The sequence below is a fragment of the Siniperca chuatsi genome, linkage group LG10 (assembly GCF_020085105.1).
Source record: "Siniperca chuatsi isolate FFG_IHB_CAS linkage group LG10, ASM2008510v1, whole genome shotgun sequence".
Lineage (NCBI taxonomy): Eukaryota > Metazoa > Chordata > Actinopteri > Centrarchiformes > Sinipercidae > Siniperca > Siniperca chuatsi.
Window position 1 is genome coordinate 25,518,377 of NC_058051.1, and position 17,630 is coordinate 25,536,006.

General features: G+C 37.9%; 2 protein-coding genes across 5 annotated transcripts; one reads left to right on the forward strand and one right to left on the reverse strand.

Annotated features, from left to right (window-relative positions):
* Positions 1 to 316: 316 nt before the first annotated feature.
* On the reverse strand, positions 317 to 5,669 carry dazap2 (DAZ associated protein 2). 2 transcript variants are annotated; one of them, XR_006379680.1, is made up of 5 exons: positions 5,507 to 5,663; positions 4,092 to 4,210; positions 3,738 to 3,986; positions 3,287 to 3,576; positions 317 to 3,153 (listed from the first exon to the last, which is right to left on the reverse strand). XR_006379680.1 is itself a non-coding variant. In XM_044212675.1 (4 exons), exons 1-4 carry the CDS (start codon positions 5,517 to 5,519, stop codon positions 3,448 to 3,450), a joined length of 510 nt encoding a protein of 169 aa, XP_044068610.1. In that variant the 5' UTR covers positions 5,520 to 5,669; the 3' UTR covers positions 317 to 3,447. The 2 variants fall into 2 exon arrangements, 1 of the variants encoding a protein (XP_044068610.1); XM_044212675.1 differs by having other exon boundaries at positions 317 to 3,576; positions 5,507 to 5,669.
* Positions 5,670 to 7,524: 1,855 nt separating this feature from the next.
* pou6f1 (POU class 6 homeobox 1) lies at positions 7,525 to 17,505 on the forward strand. 3 transcript variants are annotated; one of them, XM_044212683.1, is made up of 12 exons: positions 7,525 to 7,905; positions 8,602 to 8,694; positions 9,239 to 9,318; positions 9,712 to 9,901; positions 10,047 to 10,183; positions 10,918 to 11,143; positions 12,000 to 12,244; positions 12,362 to 12,490; positions 13,118 to 13,351; positions 13,529 to 13,664; positions 13,748 to 13,916; positions 15,067 to 17,505. In XM_044212683.1, exons 4-12 carry the CDS (start codon positions 9,721 to 9,723, stop codon positions 15,410 to 15,412), a joined length of 1,803 nt encoding a protein of 600 aa, XP_044068618.1. In that variant the 5' UTR covers positions 7,525 to 7,905; positions 8,602 to 8,694; positions 9,239 to 9,318; positions 9,712 to 9,720; the 3' UTR covers positions 15,413 to 17,505. The 3 variants fall into 3 exon arrangements, with proteins under 3 accessions (XP_044068618.1, XP_044068616.1, XP_044068617.1); XM_044212681.1 differs by lacking the exon at positions 9,239 to 9,318; XM_044212682.1 differs by lacking the exons at positions 7,525 to 7,905; positions 9,239 to 9,318 and adding an exon at positions 8,209 to 8,227.
* The last annotated feature ends 125 nt before the right edge of the window (positions 17,506 to 17,630 follow it).

Here is a 17,630-nt window from a genome sequence, read left to right on the forward strand (position 1 = left end):
CAATCTGACTTTGAATTGATGATTAATGCGCAAAGAATTCAAATGTTTTAGAGAACATACTGTACACAGAGTTGGTCAGATACACCTAGCTACATCCAATATAATCCCATACAACAGTCCAGCACAAAATCCCTCTATTAAAAAGTTTATGTTCAGTTTTTGTTGACAGTTTGAGTCGATTAGCTGACAAAAAATTAAACACCTTTCAATATAATGCACTCCAATACAAGACCAAAAAAAAAAAAACACTTTCAAAAACCAAACATGTAAATCAAAACCTTTCTGACAGTGTCAGCAAAAACTGAATGTGATCGGCTTCATTAAAGGTGATTTATTGTGGGCTGTTGGATTGAAATGCAGTGGACGCAATAAACTCAGTGTAATGCTAGGTGATTTTGACAAAAATACAGATCCATATTTGACTCAATACCTTTTTATATCAAAGTGACAATTATTTGATTGTGACTGTTGGTTCTTTCATACAGTATGTATACTAAACTAAGATGGGTGATAATGATTTCTGACAAAAACATCTTTAGTGATATTGGTATGAAGGCCAAGCAAGTAGAAGCATCCACTCAAACAAGTAAGTTGATAAAACTATCGATTACCTGTGATTCACTCTGGCCAGGAAAAGACAATATTTAAACTATAATCACAACATAACAGTAACCAAAATCCTAGATATCTAAGATCACAATCTTGAAATAAATACCTGCCCTGTTCCAATACAATGTATATGTGAATAAAATTAAACAAAACATGCAGCATTTCAAATTTCCAAAATAACCTTTATTCTAAACTTACATTTTAAATTTTAAGTTTAGTATAAAAAAGTTAAGTGCACCTAAGTTCTTTTTTCCAAAGTATTCCATCTTTGACACTCATCTCCTTTAGTAATCTTAAAAGATAGAACGTGTACCAAAGTCTATCACATCACTTTAGTACATACATCTATTTTTACAAAATATTGTAAAGAGAATCCCTGAACTATAAATGTCCATAATCCTTCAACAAAGGGTAATCCATTTGCTGGCTGTGGTTGGCATAGCATCTACCGGTCAGCTGTAGTTTACAGTACTTCATATTGCTGGGACAAAGCCACCATTATGCTTTACAAACAATCAGAGCAGAAATGAAAAAAAAAAAGGAAACATTTGTTTGAATCATGTTTTGATAGCTGTGGCCTTTTCCCCAGCGAAGCTGTATGGAACGACAGCATGAGTGAAAATAAATGAATATTGAGCCATTTTAAAAACACGAGTGACATGTGAGTCACGTCTGGTACAGTAGCTTTGTGTATGAGCTGCAGAGAGGAGGTTCCTCAGATAAATGAAGCACGTTTCCAGACAGCTGGTCTTTCTGACTTGAATAATGCTGAAATCCCTAAATGTTGGTTGACAGCAACAGCATTTGTTTTCAGGTGGCCACAGCTGTTAAAACTTGATATGGTATGTCGGATACCCAGTGACACATTGACGCTACCAGACACCAAAATGAAGAACATCTACAAATATACACTTATGGTATCCATACTGACTTACCTAGTTTCAGATACCTTATTTACGTTTGCAAGATAACATGTAAATGATATCTACATGTAAAGATTCTAAAGAAGTTTAATTAGCAGCACAAAAAAATGTCCTGGAAAAAAACAATTATGCTGACGGTGATATAGCCTCATTGTTTGCCTCAAAAAGTTTGCGTACACTTTCAGGCTACTAAACAACATGACGCATCTTGACATTACTTTCAAATGGACTGGACTTGATGAATTTAAAAATGTTCCAAAATCTCACAGCTTTCTTTAAAAAGTCATGAAAACAGAATTTAAAAAAAAGAGTAGCCCCTTGTCTGCAACCACTCAGATTTGCTTAGCAGTGCATCTCAGATAAAAAGTATTTAATCAGATTTTTACATAGCAAAGGTGCAAAAGTACGCAACGATTTAAAGATGCAATTAACCCACATAAAGTGACATCAACACATTAACATTTGCAGTTATGTCACACAGAAGGTCTAAGTGCCAACAAACTCATAACTGCTTATTTGATACGTTTGCTTTTAAATTGTGACATTTCAAATTTCAAGTCACAACCAAACATAAGTGCATTGTAGACCCAATCTTTGGTACAACCAGCTCATTGGTTATACTAAAAAATTTATTAGCCTAACTACTCCTGTAAATCACCTAAATGTAGAAAAGTAATGAAGGAAAAAAAGAAACACCAAAATATTTAATAAAGTCTCCTAAACCTTTAAAAATGTTGACTAGAAACTAATGCTATCACAAAGGTGACATTTTTCTACGGTGAATAAATACTTGATGATATCAAACTATACTCTGTGAAAAGACAAGAGAAACAATGGAGGGTAGTTCTTGAAATCAGTACAATAAAACATTTAGTGTATAAACTCTGGGTATCCGACTGTGGAATAGAAACAGGAGACATAAAAAGCTAAAATGTTACACCAACCACCCCTTCCCATTCAACTTACTATTTGGATTTACTTTAAATTTCTTTCCTTTAAGTTTACTGAAGTTAATTTGCTTTAAATTAGGGCTATCCCCAGTGCTCTTTGGCACTTGACTATGTTCATCTACAAGTTGCCCAACAAGGTACAGTAAACCACTTTGGATATTGCATGAAATCTTTTCTTGAATTATTTGCTATAGTTTAATTTATTTAATTTACTTAATTTACAAGTGATTTAAATGTACCAATCTGTCAGATAAGACAGTTCACTGTGCAACTAATTTGCCATGGTATTTTGGATACTGTGCACAGGACAAGACAATGCTAGCTAAAAGCATTCAAGATGCTTATTCTTTTTTTTTTGTATAGTTGAGATGTAATTTCTCATGATCATCATACTGGTATTTACATCGAACTATTACACATCTATTAATTTAACTACACTAAAAGTTTTCAAAAAAAGACAAGTGGGGGTTTATTTTTTTTTGCGCTTTCACTGCAACTTTGTAACTGCATTTCACTTTCACCATAAAGCAGCTAAACTATTAATACGGGTCTGATATTTAAACATTTCATTTACGTAGCTTTACAGGTATACAAGAAAATCTGAATGTAATTTGTGATCCAGTCGATCAAAGGACACCAGGTCTCGTACAGATGCCTGAAAGAGGTCCAATCTGGAATGACCAAAGACATTAGACCCAATGAAGAATTATGGAATGAATTCTACAACATTAAAAATTTGCATTCGTCCTCTCCAGACAGTGGCATTCATCATTTGATCTCTAGGTCAGAAGTGGAGTACTGTACCTTTCACAAGGGCTCTAAAATATTACATTCCGTTAGGTGATATCAGTATTGTGGCATGGCCAAGCAGCCTGAAGAGGGAGGCATATGGGATGGGGAAGAACTGGGGCATCGTTTGGGACGGGGACGCGGTTTAGGCATGAGGAGGAGTTGAGGAGTTGCTGTTACCAGATGGTATAACCTCCATTGGATCCACCCAGGAAGAAGTTGTTCTTGCGCTGTGTCATTACAACATTGGCACCCTGCATGGCAGCCAGCTGAGCTGCATTCGGGGGGTGTCCAGGAGGTGGGGGCTGGAGAACGGGAGAAACAAGCACAAACATTGGTAGAGAGCTGATCAACTTTGGATTTCTTATATTCTGTCCTCCAAACATGAGATGACACTGCATCTCAACAACACCCTAACTGTGATAACTCTGGCTCCTTTAAATCACTGAACTAGGTGGATACTCACTGGGATGGAAACACCGCTGCCTGCTGTGAAGCGAGCACCAGCATCATAGCTGCCCTCCACCATCATTGTTGAACCAGCGGGGTACACAGCTCCCATGTGATAGTAAGCCATGGGGACATTCTGTCCCACTGGCCCAACAGGCATGTGTGGCTGCATGGGCATAAACACCTGAGTACCAGGGTAGGGAGAGGACATCTGAGGCACCTGACCAGGCACCTGAGGTGGAAGCACATATCTGGGCTGGTATATCTGCAGACACAGAGATGAAAAGACAGGTTTAAAACTGTTAAGAACTGTTCACAGTCAGTATTAATTGTGTTATTATATGACATATAGTGTAAATGCAATAGTTACCTCAGAATATGCAGGTGGTGTGTCTGTGTAAGGAGGTGCCTGAGGAGACATTTGCATAGCAGGAGGGTATACAGGTGCAGTGCTCTGCTGAGGGTACACAGCCTGCTGTGGATATGAACCTGCAAAACAACATTTTTACTTTAAGAAAATGGTCGTCCTTTAGTCTTATCAGTGACTCACACAGAAATCCCAGGTTGAGTGAGTGAGTGGCACATTGTTGTGAAATTATGTCAGCATTTCAGCTGTAAACAACAAGAATTTAGAAGTTAAAATATGTGACAGAGGACAAGACAAAGACGTCTACTGTCAGGATACAGCAAAGAATACCTCATTTTCATCAGTACTAAAAAGGATTTTAGTAAAATATTTTAATATTCAAATATAGAAAAAACCTATAAGTAAAATTATTTTATCCACAAAGATGAATTTTCTTTCAAGGCCTATGAATTCTGTAATGACATGAAAAGAAAACTGTACACAACTTCAAATTCAAGTCATTCCAACTATATAAAAAAATAAGCATCAAGACAAACATATAAACACATCTAAATAGAGGTAAAAGGATTAGTCGATTATTTGATTAGTCAATCAACAGGAAATTAATTTTGATAATCGATTAATCATTTAAGTAATTTTTAAGTAAAAATTCTCTGATACCAGCTTCCCAAATGTGAATATTTTCTGGTTTTCTTTGTATTGTTATCAGACAAAATAAGACTTTAAGGTATCGCCATGGCCTCCGGGAACTTGTGATGAGCATTTTGTGCAATTTACTGACATTCACTAGCTAGACCAATCAATTACTCGAGAAAAAAAAATCGATAAATTGATGAAAATTGATTGAATGAAAATATTCGTTAGGTGCAGTCCTACAACTAAAGTGTACGGCTGCATCAAAACATGGTAGCAACAAAAGATCGGAGTATGTTCAGATAAGGTGCATATAGCAGAGTAAAAATATAAAACAAGATATTTTATGTACATAAAACATACTGTATGTGCAACAAAAATGGACTATTATTTAAATTATTGATACAGATTTAGATTCTCATGCATGTAAACGAAAACAGTAAAACCATGTCAGCTTTGCCTTTAAAATCTGCCTGTATTGAGCGATGCTAGCTAACTGAAAATATGTGACCTGGCCACTAACGGTAATGCTATGGTGATATAAGGTGACAGTAAATTTAGACGGTCATTATTACCAGCTATAATATTTGATAATAAATTAGATGTCAAAGCTTAACGTGTGTGCTACAGAGCTATCCAGAAAACGTCCGTTTATTGTCATGTACGTAGCTAAACGTGAAGTCCGCTTCAGATGGCCATAACGACAGCTCTTCATCTCTTGTTATAACGTCAGCGTCGTATAACGAACAGCTGACTAATTACCTAAAAAAGCTCTAGAGAAATACCTTTGTTGTTCATTGTTCTAGACTGATCCGGAGACTGAGGAATATCAGATTAAACGGAGCTCTGCGTATCTTTTCACGGCCTTAGAACAGGTTACGGCTTCACAATCATTCACTTCCTTGTTTTTCAGCTTCTTGTTGTTGTGGAAGTGGTGACGTCAGTCGTTCTCTATCTGTGGTTCAACGCACTCAGTGTTTTACGTGCACGCGCCCCCTACAGGTAGAAGCGGAGGGAAGTTCAAGAGTGAATGAAGGTGAACTGTTGACTTCTTGAAAAAGACAAAATAATTTGATTTAGCTTTGAGGTCAAGCGTATGTTTATGAGAAATAAAAGTTAAATATACACGGGACGATCCAAAGATGTGTTCACTGTCAAAATACAATGAAATTAAAAAAAACATTGCTAGATAGTTAGTTAGCTAGCTAGCTAGTTAGATCAATAGACAGAAAGACAGATAGATAAAGTATTTTAGAGAGTAGAGTAGCTATTTTATTAATCCCAATGGAAAATTGCAGCATTACAGCAGCCAGGTGTCACATGAATGATAAAACAAACAACACAAAGGGACACGTAAAGTGGTAGATAAGAAAATAGAACAATAAAAACACAAATAATTAGAAACTGAACTAAAACCCACAACTAGGACCATACTCTAAATATATACAGGCTCTGTTCTATTGAAGTGTCCCAGTTAGCCTTGGCAGTGTGACAGTGAGCCTGCATGCACAAAAGCAGGACCCTGAAACTTTTATTATTTACACCTGTGCTTTACCTATATGTGGCCTATTAATTTATTCATTGTTGTTTTCACAGTGTGTTTGCAGAAGGCTTGGATGGTCAAAGTATAACTATCCTATTAGCACTGCTGTGCTAAGTGTAGTAAAGAACGTTTTTTATGCTTTATACATAAAGAACATTTTAAGAGGGACTCAAAATATAGTAGGCCTTTTTCATGAAGACCTTATGACACGTCACAGTAAGAAAAGCGTAGGTGAAAATGATAAAATGAATGATGGCTGAATAAGTAGTAATATTAAATTGCAATAATAAAGTTATATTAACCTAGAGCTGCATAACTAAAGGATATGAGTAAAAAAACAAACAGTTTTACGGTTTCAGTGTTGTAAAAGGAGATCACAGCAAAAAAATCCTGTAGGATTAAGAGGCCCAGAAATTTAAGATATGTCTCTGCCTGTAACTGATCACCATCACTAAACTCAACAGTTGACATTACTATTTACTTTGAGATATAAACTATGTGTTTGTATACATGTTCATGTAAATTGATTGTATTTGATTCATTTATTCAATATGTCAGGATTCAGTCTTATCTATAACAAAGGATTTTTTTTAAAACAAATAGAGCTATATATTTTTTAGCTTACAAATATTTACAGTTTTCAAAATAGTAAAACTGTGCAATAATTCCTTTGACGAAAACCTGGAGAATATACAGTATAGTTACATTTACATGTGTGCAACCTGGCCACAGCAGTTATCAGTTTTTCCTCCCATCTTTATGTTGAGGTTCTGGGTCGATAAAATGTTTCCATCCAGTCAGAAATACATTCATTTCCACTTAACCAACTTAACAAAACACACACAAAAACACAGCAGGTGTGACACTACTACATGGTCAGTCAAAATGTCAGTTAGGCAGAAGGAAGTCCTGCCCAGAGGGGTCCTTGAATGGGGCCATTTTTTTTTATTCAGCTTTCAATAAAAAACAAAATATAGCAGGTCCATGAAAAACCAAAGGCTTCCCTCTCCATAGTACACAAAAATATAATTCTGCAAACACAATAAGAGGGCTTGGTTTTGGGGAATCCCCTTGTGTTGTTTTCAATTTTTTTTTTTACAAATCCATAGAAGTAAACAGTTTGTTTGTCATTCAAAAATACTATCAGTTAAACAAAGAGCAGTATTGGACTGTTCGTGTAGCAGCACAGTGTTTATCTACTATTTCACTTTCAGCGCCTCACTCCACTCAGCTTTTATTTGAGGTACTTCCCCTTTAAGAGAACCATGGCACCTCTCAAGTCGAGGCAGACATTTTTCAATGCAAGATTTTTTCTTGCATAAATTATGTTCATGACGTAGTGCAAAAGGCCAATTTTGTGGCAATTTTGTCCGACTTTACAGCTCAAATAGGTTTTTGTGAGACACCTCAAGGATTTTTGATTATCTGAACTGTTGCAGAAAGGGCATCGTCATTAAATATTAAGAGAGAGGAGATCCTAACATTGCAACCCTCCTTATCAATGCAAATACCTCTTTTGTGTGCAGTCACAGCGCCTGTCTGGGAGCTGAGATGAATTTTTAATTATGTGTGACTGAAACAAACTGTGACAAGGACCTTTATAAGAGCGGGGGATTACAGAAAATAAGCTGCATTTACGCGGTAAGTTGAATATAATAACCGGAGTCTATTCTAGCCTGCTCTTCGCGCATAGCAGCGAAATGGCGAGAGGAAATGAGTTTTGGTTAATATGCAATGTTCGTAATTAGCATAATTTATATATTTATGATAAAGAGAGGGAAATACATAATATTCGGTCTCTAGGCACGGGTCGAGATGATTTCTGTCGCCTGCACTTTGTGGTTAGTGCTTGTCTGCAAAAGTGGCCGACGCGGCGAGACTTTTATTGGCCAGGATGGGGGTGGGGAGCCCATCAACACCCGCTGAAGTTTTGACAGATCCTCATTTCTAACGGGGCATAGCAGTAGGAAATGCACCATCTTGAATCTTTTTTTGATCTGTGATTCATTTGTAACCACTTCATGTCCACGATCAGCGTGTTTCATCACGTTTTCTGCAGCTTAAGTGCAACACAGTATGGCCTGTTTATAGGCCTCTCCAAATAGTCTGGTCCTGCAATGACAGAAATAGCCATGAATAAAAGTCCTCTGCATGTAGGTCTGTTTAACTAGCATTTGCCCCTAAAGTGCGGATACTATGGGCTAAAGGTGGTCACCATCATGAAACTTAATTTATACTTTTAATTCTGGAAGGGCTGCAAAATAGATTAGAAGGAGTGGATTGAGTAGTCAGACACTAAATTAAGAGAGTTTGTTTAATCGATGTTTGTTTACCCAGAATGCCAGGAAGACAGAGACTGTGGTGGTGCAGTGAGCCATGAACTCTCAGGATCTCCCTGCCAAAGATGCCCCACTTACTGTCAATGAGCAGGTAACACTCACCTGTCTGTTAAAGCACTATGAAGGGCTTTCCTCCTCCCACTATAGCCACACTGAACTTAACCAAACCCTAATAACTTATGGTGTCTTCAAGTTTTTTGCTGCTGTTTGCTCCTGTCATCCTCCATGTGCCAACATACCATGTCATAATGGAATGATTAACTTCCGCACCGAAGTTCATCAAGATCAGGACCCACTTTTGTGTTTTTATCACCAAATAATACCTGCTGCTCTATGCTTGTGAGGGGTACCAGCCTTTAATCTGCCATGCATAATAATTAATTGTGGTTTTTCTCTCTCTAGTAACATTCTGTGTAGACATAGTCAGCAAACAAAAGCAATGCTCTTCACGGATGTGGAGGGGAGCTTGAAGAAAGCGTTGCTTGAGCTGCTTGTTGGCTGATGCTCTTATCATTGTTTTGGTGTACTCATGCTCTTTTAATTTGTGTGTCTTCTTTTTTTTTGTTTTGTTTTGGTGTTGTTTTGTTTTGTGTCATTGTGTCCTAACATGTGCTCGGCTTCTCTGTTCTCCTTAGCCATTCACTGTCTGACTGCAGAAGTCTTTTTTCAGCCATTTAAATCCTGCACTTTGAAATTCCCTGCCAAAGACAACAAGGTATGCATCCTCCTCTCTTTTCCTGCATTGTCTCTCTGCACCTTGTCCTCCAGCCCAGGTTGTCTCGCTGCCTCTCCTCTAGGTCTTTCATTATTGCATACCATGAATCATCGGTAAAGTCAAAATCAGATTTACTACAGGTAGTTACAGGGGGAAGTGGAGAAATACTAAATTTAGTTATTGGCTGTTTTTGTGACCCTTCAGGTGCTAGATATCATGAGACTTTTACCATAGTAAAATGTTTTATTTACTTAAGCATTTCACAAACTAACAAATTCTGACTCTTATCTATTATCAAATTATAATAGAACCCTGAACAAAAGAAATAGAATAGAGTCTGCAGTTCCTTTTGCATTTGAGTCATCTCAGTTTTTACTCCTAATTGCTGTGCAGGTCATTGTAATGTCTGGCCATGAGACTATTCGTGTGCTAGAGGTAGAAGTCGATGCGTCTCTGCCATCATCAGTACCTGATGGGAAGAGTGAAGGCAAAGCTGAGGAGGGAGCGGCTCGGCCTGCAGAGCAACCTGAGGCTGGCAGCACACAGGACGGCCCCACTGTGTCCCACAGCACCGGGGGAGTAGGTAAATCATGGGCGTACTAGATAATGATTGATAGCAAATTACTTATATTCATACGTACATGACACAATTGCTCTGAGATGTTAATAACAGCTGTGAAAACCACTTCAAATGTCAGTATGAACCAACCCTGGCTGTGCTCCTGCAGTGCTGGGTGAGCAGCAGGTGGTTTCTGTAGAGGCTCCGGCCCCTGCTGTCCAAACGCTGACTCCTGCTGTTCCCGTCAGTTTGTCCCTGCCGCAGCCCCAGGCCGCCATGCCCATCACTGTACAAGGCTGTCCACAGGTATGACTGTGAATTTACACAGAGTACACTTTCCATATTCATCTTAAGTCATCAGAGAAAGAATGTTGTAGACAATAGTAATACATTTTTCTTGACCTAAAACCAGCGTCAGAAATTAACAAGAGCTTCGGGTATATTGGCCTTGAAAGTACAGGAAATGTCTGTGAAATTAAAAATCAGCGGGGCAAAAAAAAGATCCTGAAATTTACCCTATTTGCATTTCACCCTGTTCCCATATCATTTCTTGTCCAATATTCATGAGTCAAACGGATTAACGCCACTATTGTCACCCACAGGCTACTGTAGGTGATTTACTGAAGTCACTGACCGAGGCAATTGTCTTTTGTGCATTATAAATGTGAAAATGGAACAGATTTGATCTCAAACACCTGAACACATAGCCTGAGGCTATAGATTGTAGATAAATTGTTGCATTGCACAACATTTCCAGCAATTTGAGAACATTCAGACCATACCACTGCAACAACAAAAAATAAAACATCCAATGTGGTAAAAACAAAATCAATAATGGAGTGGAGAAAGATGGAGTATTTGAGTACAAATGCAATGAAAAATGTATTACTATTTAGTTCAGTAAAATTGACCCTGTAAAAACATCAGAATGCCAGTAAAAATACATAAATGAGGTAAAAATATAATCTGAAAAAACATTACTCTGTTCATCCCTGTCACAAATGTTGATGGAAAGCAAATCATTTACTATGCAACATTAGGTGCTGACCCAGGAAAGTTTGGCCACTCTGATGACTGGTATGATGGCCCAGACAGGGTCCCTGGGGCAGCCCCTGCTCATCCCCCTCAGTATGGCGGGCTCCATCAGTGGCCAGGGCGGTCTGGCTGTTCTCACCTTGCCTACCACCAATGTAGCTACTCTCCCTGGGTTCGCAGCAGCTAATGCGGCTGGAAACCTCCTCAAACTGCCCTTTGCTGGCCTCCAAGGTAAAACACAAACTGTGTGTGTGTGTGTGTGTGCTCTCCATTTAGCCTCTCATTTTGGTTAGATCACAGTTGACAATTGCCATAGAAACACAACATCTTTAACACTGACATTCATCAACGTTTTTTTTATTTAGCCCCGCTAGCGGTTCCAGGAATGGCAATGCCAGTCGGTTGGTCGGTCCGCCACTTTGGTCCACACTGAAATATCTCAACAACTATTAGGTAGATGGCGATGAACTTTTTAACAGGCGTTCATGGTCCCCAGAGGATGAATCCTAATGACTATGGTGATCCCATGACTTTTCCTGTAGTGCCACCCTGAGGTTAACATTTGTGGTTTTAAGTTAAATGTCTACTACTAAAACAACTACTGAATGGATTGTTATGAAATTTGGTTCAGACATTCATGTTCTCCTCAGGATGAATTATAATCACTTTGCTGATCTGTTAACTTTTCATCTAGGGCCATCATCAGATCAAAATGTATCCAATATTGGACACATTATTACAAAATACATTTATGATCAAATACCTGCAAAACTAATGACATTCCCATCAGCCTCAGCTGTACTTTGTGTTTAGTGCTAGTTAGCATTATAACATGCTAAACTAAGATGGGGAACATGGTAAACATTATATATGCTAAACATCAGCATGTTAGAGTTGTCATTGTGAGCTGGTTAGCATGCTGACGTTAGCATTCAGCTCAAAGCACCACTGTACCTCACTACAGCCTCACAGAGCCACTAGCATGGCTGTAGACTCTGAGTCTTGTTAAAATGTTTTTAGTTTTCTCACAATGAATAACTTCATTACAGAACAATAACAGGTTGCATACTCTTGAATTTCTACTCAGCTGCGACAGTCCTGAACTCGGTCCAGCCCCAACTGCAGACAAATGCACAGACGATGTTCCAGCCTCAAGCAGCTTCCATGCAGCCAGTGCAGGTGACGTCTCAGCCAACACATGTGACCAATGCACAGGTTACCGCTGCTCAGGTGGCGGCAGCCCAGGCGACCTCTGCCACCACTACTGTCTCTCAGTCCAACATATCTGTAGCAGCACTCCAGACTGCAGGACTCTCCATCAATCCTGCCATTGTAAGAATGCTGCTTCAAGGATTTATGCCTGTTCATACATTCTGTACTGTTAGTGATGAGTGAGTCATGTGATGTAATTTCCAATGCTATTTACACATGTTATGATTTTCTGCTCAGATCAATGCTGCTTCATTGGGAGCTCAGCCCCAGTTCCTCAGTTCCCTCACCTCCACTCCCATCATCACCAGTGCCATGTCCAACATGGCTGGCATCACCAGCCAGATCATCACAAATGCCCAGGGACATGTGGGTGCCATAAAATACTGCTCCATTTTATATTACATTATATATATATATATAATATAATACTATTGCAGTAGTGTATCATGTGTACCAAAAAAAAGACTTCTAGACTTCGATTGACTAAAACATATCACAGACTTAATAACAAAATGAGAAAGGTATAAGACCAAGTCATTTATAGACAGTGTGCTCCCCTTACATAGTGCCATTCACATTTTTTGCAAGTATTGATGCATATTGTTTGATAAAACACACCCTCTCAAAGGACAATCAAAAGGTTTTTGTGTTGTGTGGGGGGAAAAAAGCCCCAGCCTGCAGATAACATCAATCAGCAGTGCTATTTCAAGTCAGTGGAGCATAAGACAGTTTCTGTGAAAAACTGATCTATTCCATTATTAAGTCTTCCCATTGTTGCAGCTCACTGGAGTTAGTACTGTAGTGTTTAATCTTGAAAGACATGATTTTATTCCAAGTGAACTGCTAATAGGACGTACCTATTTCCCAGAAGCAAAAACATTGCCATGACAGGTTGTTGAATGTTCTGAAAGTCGGTTTGGTAAGCAAAAACTATCAGAGGGTTACATTAAATTATTTGTATGTATTTCTCTTAAATTCAAACAACGTTTACAGGTCATAGGAACCCTCCCACTGTTGTTGAACCCAGCCTCTCTGGCTGGAGGGGCTGCGACACCCACCCTCCCCCTTCAGGGTCTCCAGGTCCAGACTGTCACCCCACAGCTGCTTCTCAACACCCAGGGCCAGATCATTGCCACTGTAGGGAATGGACCTGCAGCAGTTGCAACTTCTGCTGCAGTTCTGCCCAAAGCTGCAGCTCCTCCAACACTCACCAAACCTAACACACAGGTAGATAACAAAAAGGTCAGAATAATTTCTGCATTTACACTGAAAGCTGAAACAGACCAGAAATGACTGCATGATCTTTGAACAGACTCACTTAATTCGCATTCATTCATTAACTATTGCTGAAGATATTTATAATTTTGTTACATCTAAGAATATTATTTATGTGTTCCCTACCAGGCTTCGGTAACAACTGTCAATCAGTCACCAGTTGTCATCGCCCCGCAGCCGTCTGTACTGAAGACCGCCACCAATCTCTCCTCCACAGTACCCATCACCTGTGGAGACATAGCAAAAGTGGGCCAGCTTGTCAGCAGTATGTACACCTGCTTCTCCTATCCAAACATAGATCCGTTTTAAGCAGGTAGATATTTTTAACCAGATTCTTCACAATTGTAGAACCCCAGCAGGTAGTCAGCAGCGAGGAAGGCATTAATCTGGAGGAAATTCGAGAGTTTGCCAAGAATTTCAAGATCCGTCGGCTGTCCTTGGGGCTTACTCAGACGCAAGTAGGGCAGGCTCTAACTGCAACTGAGGGTCCGGCCTATAGCCAGTCTGCCATTTGCAGGTAAATGACCCCCCTGTTCACGTTGCCTTGCATATGGAAGCTTTCTTCAGTAATGTATTATTCCGCCCCCCAAAAAACAGATGTATTTCTCTTTATAAAGCATCAGTAATTCATCAATGACAGGGTGTATACAGTGCATTTGATATGTGCATACACTGACCTAGTTTGCATGCACAAAAATTACAATTCTAATTCTATTAAAACATTAATGTAGTTAAGGCACCTACGCAAATGTCTACTCATCTACTTAGTGCAGTCATGCTTAGTGAGTATATCACAGTGACTTATGTGTGACAGTAAAAGACTGTAGTATTAAATCCTTAAATTAATGTGTCAATGTGAATGTGATTAGGTAACTTAACAATAACACTGAAAAACATTTTCAGAACTTTGGCTACATTCTACATAAAAATAAGGAAGTCTGTGAGTATAAATTTTAAGAATTGTGAATCATCATTGTTATTGTTGGGAAATATGCTTATTTACAGAGAGTTAAATTGATACCACTCTCATGTCTGTCCATTAAATATGAAGCTACAGCCAGCAGCCGTTTAGAATAAAGACTGGAAACAGGGTGAAACAGCTACCCTGGCTCTGTCCAAAGGGTACCATCCCACCTGAAGGGTACCAATCAGCCTACCATCACCTAGTTTACCAGTTTTTGCATGATTTAAACAAACAAGATATAAAGTGTTAATTAGTGAGCTTTAGAGCTGTTTCCCTTGTTTTCAGTCTTTAGGCTAAGCTAAGCTAACCGATTACTGGCTCTACGTACATGAGAGCCATATCAATCTTCTCATCAAAGCAAGTAAGCCAATAAGATAGTTCCCAAAATGTCGAACTATTCCTTTAAATTAACATTTTAATTTCTTAGGCTACATTCTATATAAATAATCATGACGTCTGTGATTTAAAGAATTGTAATACGAACAGCAATGGAGTTATCCTTATATGGAGGTAAGTAAGTAAATTAAGTAAAATAATGAGAGATATAGGTTGTTTAAAGCTTGGTGGACTAGTAACCAAAATATTTATGTTACTTTCCTACAAATTGGGTCTAAGTTAATTCATACAGATTAAATTGAGATACAGTTCATATAGCGTGTGTTCTCATGAAATAGTTCAGCCTGAACTTTCTTTTGCACCACAGGTTTGAAAAGCTGGATATCACCCCAAAGAGTGCTCAGAAGCTGAAGCCAGTGTTGGAGAAATGGCTGGCTGAAGCTGAGCACTGGAACCAGAAAGGCCAGCAGAATCTGATGGAGTTTGTTGGTGGTGAACCATCCAAAAAACGCAAGCGGCGTACTAGTTTCACACCGCAGGCAATAGAAGTTCTTAACTCCTACTTTGAGAAGAATGCATTGCCAACAGGCCAAGAGATTACAGAAATTGCAAGAGAGCTAAACTATGACCGAGAGGTTGTGCGAGTATGGTTCTGCAACCGGCGACAGACGCTAAAAAACACGAGCAAGATCAATGTCTTCCAGGTTCAGTAGCGACTTCATTCTGGGAGGGTTCGCCGCTAATCTCTTGTCGTTTTGGGAAGTTGAACATTTAATACAGCAGCACAGTTCTAGATTGTGTTGTAAATACAAGCTAAACTTTATTAAGGTTGAAAGAATATTAACTTTTTGAGAAAATGAAGGTAATGACATAATTAATTCAATTTTATTCAAGTGTTATGAAAGAGTACTAAAAATGAGTTGTTATTGTATTTTAAGGCTGTATATGTGTACACTACTTCTGTGTGGTGGGTACTCAGTCAAACTGCATGGTCCTTTTATCATATACAGTGATAATGATACATTAATAATGTCATATTTAAAAACATTTGATGAACTTTTATACAAGTGGTTTTATAAGATATCAATCTGAATTATAATGAGTGGCAGTGCATTGAGTCACATTGATTTTAGTCACATAATTGTCACTTTGGCACAATGGCTGACATTACGCTGATATTTGAATAACATGCTTTTGCCACCATGGATGTTTGTAAAATTCTACCTGCTCATTTATTTTATATTCACACAGTATTTGTACCGTATTTGCAACATAAATAAGATTCTGACTGACATATGATTCTGTAGACTAAAAGTAGGCAGTAGCCTATAACGTTATTTTCATCAGAATTAGTTGTCTAAGGAACGGCAAAAATGACTTGGCTGTCTATGGACTCCTGACTCTGCAACCATTTTTGGGACAATCATCATTTTGATATTTCTTGCTGATAATCACAAAGATGAGCTTAAAATCTGTAATCATTTCCTTTTGTTTGACTTTGATAGTTTTATTCAGCAGTGTGAAATGTGTCACACTGTTGGATGTCCATAGAGAGGGTAATTTCTGATGTTCTGTGGACGACAGGTTCTTATGGAAAATATAGTTATAGCTTCAGCTATTGCCTATGATGCCACAACTGTAAACTTATTTTAGTTTTTTTTTTATAAAGTTTGTTTCATTTGTGAGTTACTGATCATGCAAATACACATACTATATGTGTGGGTGACACGTGTGTGAATTCACCACAGTCTGTTTTGTTTTTACACTTTCTGTTTTTGTGCTTACAATACTCTGAGAGTATTTTGTGTTTCCTCTTTATTCACTGTTGTGCTGTTCCCTTAATGGCTTGACAATGCTTTTACATTTTTCATCTCAAGTCTGGTAAAGTGTATTTGCAAAATAGGAGCTTAATTGGCCTATTTTGAAGTCAACTTAAAATAGTCTCACGTTGCCTAGAAACATTAACGGCAGATTTTTTTTAGATACTTTTACTAAACCTAATATCAATGAAATTGATTTACTGAGTAAAAAAAATTGAATTAACTGTTCAACCAAGAAAGGGGTTTTCAGTCGGAGGGAGTTAGAAAAGTGTTTGCATGTGCAGTATGAAGTTATTTTCTGTAGGAACAATACTATGGCGGTTTTCTTTATCTTTCCCAATTATTCAAGAATTCTTTGCACTTTAGTGACAACAGAGAAAGTAAAAGGGTAAAAAATGGTTTATGTACAGTGCAAGTTATGTATGTGAGAGAATTTAATTTCTGCATTTTAATGTTCTTGAACAGTAAGAAGCATTGCTTTGAAAAATGTAGCATTACTGGTAAAATTGCAATCATCAACTTGACACGCAACATTTATCATTAAGATGAATGTACTTTTTATGCAGATGAAATGTAAAATACTTCAGATTAGACATAAACTCTAATATGCATTAATCACATTCTTTGAATTTATTAATTATATGGTACATTTTATGGTCAACCTCATATTTGCCTTTTGAATAACAGTAGGACTATATTGCAGTGACATACAGTATACCTAACCATAAAATAATTAATATTGCAAAGGTCTTGCTTTAATATGTGTTTTACCTTCATGTAGAATATGGGAAGACACTATATGATATTGTTTGCTATACTAAGTTATCAGTAGAGAAAAGAAGAGCTAAATTATGATTATAAGATATCAACTATTAGTCATTTGACTCTGCAAAGCATAAAAAGTTCAGGTCTTTGCAAGACAAAATTTGGATGCTTTTTGTCCTTTTCTGTCAGATAAATGAAATAAACCCTGTCTTTATTAATCACTCCTTATTGTTGTGTGTTGATATATTTACCATATTTGCATTGGCTGTAGTTGATAGTGACCACTGACCTCCATAAAAAAGAGGGATTGAAAAAATTGTTTATTTTTTACAAGTAAAATATCACT

Coding starts and splice junctions, on each gene's coding strand:
- dazap2 (XM_044212675.1), bottom strand. Junction 3,987..4,091: donor CACCACCTGCATATTCTGAG/GTAACTATTGCA, acceptor CTGTGTCTGCAG/ATATACCAGCCCAGATATGT. Junction 3,577..3,737: donor GCAGCGGTGTTTCCATCCCA/GTGAGTATCCAC, acceptor CCCGTTCTCCAG/CCCCCACCTCCTGGACACCC.
- pou6f1 (XM_044212681.1), top strand. CDS start 8,641: ATGAACTCTCAGGATCTCCCTGCCAAAGATGCCCCACTTACTGTCAAT. Junction 12,245..12,361: donor TCTCCATCAATCCTGCCATT/GTAAGAATGCTG, acceptor TTTTCTGCTCAG/ATCAATGCTGCTTCATTGGG. Junction 13,917..15,066: donor AGCCAGTCTGCCATTTGCAG/GTAAATGACCCC, acceptor TTTGCACCACAG/GTTTGAAAAGCTGGATATCA.